The 5,000-nt window shown below is 45.5% G+C and overlaps 1 protein-coding gene across 1 annotated transcript in view; it reads right to left on the minus strand.

Annotated features, from left to right (window-relative positions):
- LOC130377030 (cadherin-18-like) overlaps window positions 1-5,000 on the minus strand; it is a 192,833-nt gene that overhangs the window by 116,641 nt on the left and 71,192 nt on the right. Inside the window, exon 2 of the mRNA XM_056583968.1 lies at window positions 1,415-1,797. Coding sequence (XP_056439943.1) covers window positions 1,415-1,797 — 383 coding nt within the window. The remainder of the gene's footprint in view (window positions 1-1,414; window positions 1,798-5,000) is intronic.

Raw genomic sequence — 5,000 nt, forward strand, 5'->3', positions numbered from 1 at the left:
TAGTTAGTTCGACTCCTAGCCGAAAGGTTCTTGGTTCAAACCCCAATAGCCCTTGCCTACCTTCATTGAATGCACCTGAACCTTAATAACATTAAGTTGATTTGGATAAAAATAATCTACCAAATGGCGAAATAGCAGATAAAATCAAGCCCTGTTTACTGACTAAGACCGGTGATGCTGACCGCCATTGAGTCGCACATTGATGACTACGCCGGCTGCATCTGGCGAGTATTAAGTCTTTATAAAGAGGGGGCCTAAAGGTCTGTTGAGGTTTGTGTATTTAATCGATTTTTGTGGATCCGCATCTTTTTGCTTCCAGAAACGGTTAACTTGTTCACTTCCTTATTCAATTGAGGCCATTAAGTCCCTGCATTCGTATCCAAAAGGTATGCATTAAGTCGAGGTCAACAGAAACAGGGAAAACGCTTTGCTCCAGACAGGACGCTGCCAGCACTCTGAAACCCTATCCTCCATATATCCCAGGTTTAATCAGCCTTAATCAGACGTTTAGCTCAACGTGGGGCCAACGCACATATGTTTTCAGAAGAACCCTTCTGAAAACCGCAAAGCGTGATGCTATGGAGGCCATTGCCCTCGCAACACGCACAAGTACTCCCAATTCAACGGACCGTGAAAAGAGGAGCTTTTGTTCAGCAGGCCTAAAACAGAATGATAGAAGACAGAAAGGGAACATGAATAGTGCAGAAAGGAGCTGGCTTTGCTCACAGGAAGAAGGGTACACCATGAGTAACACTCTCTAGAGGACTTGGATTGAGGCCTTCCCTTCACTCTGTGATGAAAGACAGAATCCAGCGTTTGACGGCCGTAGTTCCAGAGGGACACTATATATATATATATGTGTATATATATATATATATATATAAAAAAAATATATATATATAGATATAAATATATATATACACCTGCCCAACTGGGGGGAACCATCACCGAACAAGGAAATAATACAAGGGAATAAAATGGACATAACTAGCTTGCTTAAGAACACAATTCCCTAGAAGACCTTCCCGTAGAGAGGACATTTTCACGATGGAGATTTATGTGTTCCTGTGATCCTGATTCTCAATGATATATTGCACGGGTTTAAGGCCCATCGGGTGGTTTTGTGAGAATGGTTTCACACACATGAAGAGACAATGGCTCTTACGGAGATATCCCCACTTTATCGTCGGGCCGCTAATAAAGAACGACTAAAGGCTATAAATGACATCGAATGAAACAGCAGCACAACAGGAAACGGATAGCTCTCAGCTTACAATGCACAAAAACACAACGTAAACCAAAGCAGGCTCCATGCCCAAACCCAACACTGTGGAGCCAGGCGTTCCACCGCTGCCAACAGGACGAATCAGCTTACTGGAAGTCAAGTTCAGAATGCCTTCGCAGCTCCACTCACCCACTTCAGACATCTCCGGCACCGACACTACAAAGGGTCCTTCTGGAAATTTGGGGGCATTGTCATTGATGTCTTGTACTTTGATGATGAATTCCGATTTTGGTTCCAGCGCTTCCTCCGTGTAGCGGTCCAGAGCCTGAGCGTGGAGAACGTAGTGCGACTTCCTCTCCCGATCCAGGCTCTTCGCCGCGTGAATATCTCCCGTGACTTCGTCGATGATAAAAATAGTCCCCGCGCCTTCGCCGCTCAAGATATACCTGACGGAGCCGTCGCCTTTGTCTGAGTTGGAGTGGAGCTGTGGGAGGAGAGAAGAGACACAATCAGAGGGGAAGGAATCGCAGGGAAAAAACACAAAGCAAGGCCCCGTAATGGGTTCATGACCGCTATGCACATCGTACGGTGGTTACAGGCCAAGGGGTTGTCAGCGTCTCAGGTGAACAGAACCATGCTGTGTTCTGTACACCCCGCGATCGGGCAGCCAGGAGAGAGCAGGGAAAGTGCACGAGGAAGAACAGACAGCCGCAGACAGCTTAGACACCCCATGTGATGGTGTGTTTCTTGCCGGGCGTACATTGAATACCGGTCTATTCTCAGTAAAGCGGTTTGGACAAATCTTCTTATTTCCACTCTCCCTTAAAGGTTGGTGGAATACGGGAATGTGGAAAGGCTGATTTATGTTTCTGCGTTAAGGCCTCCATGGGCACCATGCCGTAGGACTGTACACCTGTGATGTGGCGGTTGTAGTTCTACGTCCCTACTTTTAGTCACATTTTCAAAGAGCTGTACGTTAGCTAACATCGGTCACTTTTGGCTCTAGAGAACCCCGGCGCTATTCGATGCACAAGTACAAATCTGTAGTCTGTCGTAAATGAAGAGGATTCGAAGGTCGCAGCAGCTAGTATTCAGCCTCATCTTCTGCACGGGGAATGCCTCCATTCCGTTTGCGTCATGGGAAAAGTATGTGTGGAATGTGTACATTCAACAGAGACAAACACGATGGGTTGGGCTGCGGTTTGGACTGGAGTCAAATCAAAATGAGTAAATAATAAATGATACAAGTAAACACACGCTGTGAAATAATGAGGAATATTCTCAGCACATCAACAGTGCCCTCACTTGTCAATGAATCTGCAGACCTATCAGTTCAGCACCACGGGAGAGCGGACAGCTCCGTTCCTCCGCCGCACAAGGCCTGCAAACTATAGAGATTACTTCTACAGGAAATCATTCCAAAGGAACAGTTCTCCTGTGTCTACCTCCCGGAACACACCGCATACGTCTAGCTGGTATCGCCAGCGATGTAACACTGCAAAGTGTACCAATTTTCTCTCTCGAAAGTCTCCCCGCATCAAGATCATCTGACAAGGATTGTCTATTTTTATGCGTAGTGCATTGATCCAATTCCACTCATTTAGTAATTAATTGGTCCTTACGCTCGTATCTTTGAAATTAATACAAATGCATTATGTTTTGTGCTGCTTTTAATCAAATCGGGAGAATAACAAAAGGAAGCAAAAGAAGAGAAAAAAAAGACAGTTGTTCCGCCGTAAGAGATACGAACAAGATAGCAAACACTGTGCCAAGCTTTGAATTTTCAAAACTCAAGGGAATTAATTTTCACAAAATAGCTGCATTCCTACATCAAGACACTTTGTGTACGTTCCCACGGAGATGCATGGGAGATGCGTGGTTGTCATCGTGCATGGCTGAGGGCTCTGATGCCTATGATGTAGTGGTTGACGCATTCACGTGTACGGTACGCAGCAGTCAGCAAAGAAACCCTGACAGGAACAACACCCAGTTCTCCACGGTACCTTAATTAGCTCAATTAGTACGGCAGCACATTGTTCATTTATCCATGTATTCACTCCTCCTGTTGCACATCCTTGCGGTCCCACATCCATGCATGCCCACATCCTTGCATGCCCACATCCATGCATGCCCACATCCATGTATGCACTCATTCATGCATTCACTCTCTTTAATTCATCCATTGAATCCCTTATCCATGCACTAAGTAATGAATGCATTAATTTATCCATGCACTCATTCAAACGTTCACTCATTATAATGAGTCATTTTAATGAGCTTGCTCCTAGTTCCTGGGCTATTATTTGGCTGATACAGGGATCAGACTCACACTTGAAGCACTTTGCAATCAGAGCCCTGTCTGACTTTAACATGCAAGAAATTAAAGGGTTGAACATGCTTATTAGTCAAATGGGCAGAACACTGAAACAGAAACAACAACACAAATTAGACTGAAGACACGACCCCAGTAAATATACAGCCGCAAGCACACGCTCACGCACACACACACAAGACCCCAGTAAATAAACAGCCGCAAGCACACGCACACGCACACGCACGAAAACAAAGTAGTGCCCACTCACAACCACCTACACGCAGACCTGCACATTATCTCTCACACATACACGGACATACACACGCACACACACACGCACGCACGCACGCACGCACGCACGCACGCACACACACACACACACACACACACACACACACACACACACACACACACACACACACACACACACACACACACACACACACACACGATTTAACAAGCTTTGCAGTGGAGGTGCTACGATCTAATCAAAACTTGGTCAGGAAATGAATTCCCAAATTAGAGGGCAGCTTTTTGATTGCAGTCCTGATGAGAGCGAGGTGTCCTTTTTGAGGTAAATACCAAGCCAGCAGTAATTAGGTGACAAGTCAAAGATCCAATCTAATCTGCTGCTTAATCAGTTGCTAAAACACTGCAAGATGAAGAAACACTCCCAAATCCTGGATTAAACAAAGCTTATATCACTCCATGGACAAACGTAATATCTTTGTGTTATTGTACATTAATTCATTTGAAGATGTATGCAAAAGAAAAACGAGTGGCAGTCAAATTACTTGGGCATTACTTAGACATTTATAATATCTGTTGATTATTTAAACACATTATTACACATGATTACACATTAAATCATGCGTTTGTTTTTTTGCCGTTTAAAGAATCTTTAATTTTCTTAATATTTCATATATTTTTATTATTCTTGCTGTCCGGTTTTTTGTTCTGTGACAACCTTATTTGGAGGGAGGTCCCAGAGGGAGGGAGGGCCTGGGGGGTGGGGAGGGAGGGGAGGGGGGGGGGGGGCTGGAGGGAGGGGGATAGGGGGGGAGGGAGGGGGGGGTAGAGATGGAGGTAGTCAGATGTTCGCAGAGTTATAGATATATGTCTAGATCTATAGATATGTGTAGTATGGATGGAATATGGATATCGATATATGCTTCAATATTCAGAGATATAGTTCGGTCGATTTATATACATATGGATGGGTAGTGTGGCAACGCGGCCCGGGCCTCCACCTGCTCCTCCACCTGAGGAACAGGTGGAGGAGCAGGGCTTAAACAGCCTGCCTCTCCACTCATTCGGGGCTCTCCCAGCCCTGGAGCTCCTGTACGGAGAGACCGGTCCTCGTGGGGGACGGGGTTCCGCCCACGGGGGACAGGACCGTCGATGCCTCCCAGGTTTTTTCGTTGTTGTATTATTTTCAGTATGTTTGTTTGATTTTGGATT

The sequence above is a fragment of the Gadus chalcogrammus genome, chromosome 23, assembly GCF_026213295.1.
Source record: "Gadus chalcogrammus isolate NIFS_2021 chromosome 23, NIFS_Gcha_1.0, whole genome shotgun sequence".
Taxonomy (NCBI): domain Eukaryota; kingdom Metazoa; phylum Chordata; class Actinopteri; order Gadiformes; family Gadidae; genus Gadus; species Gadus chalcogrammus.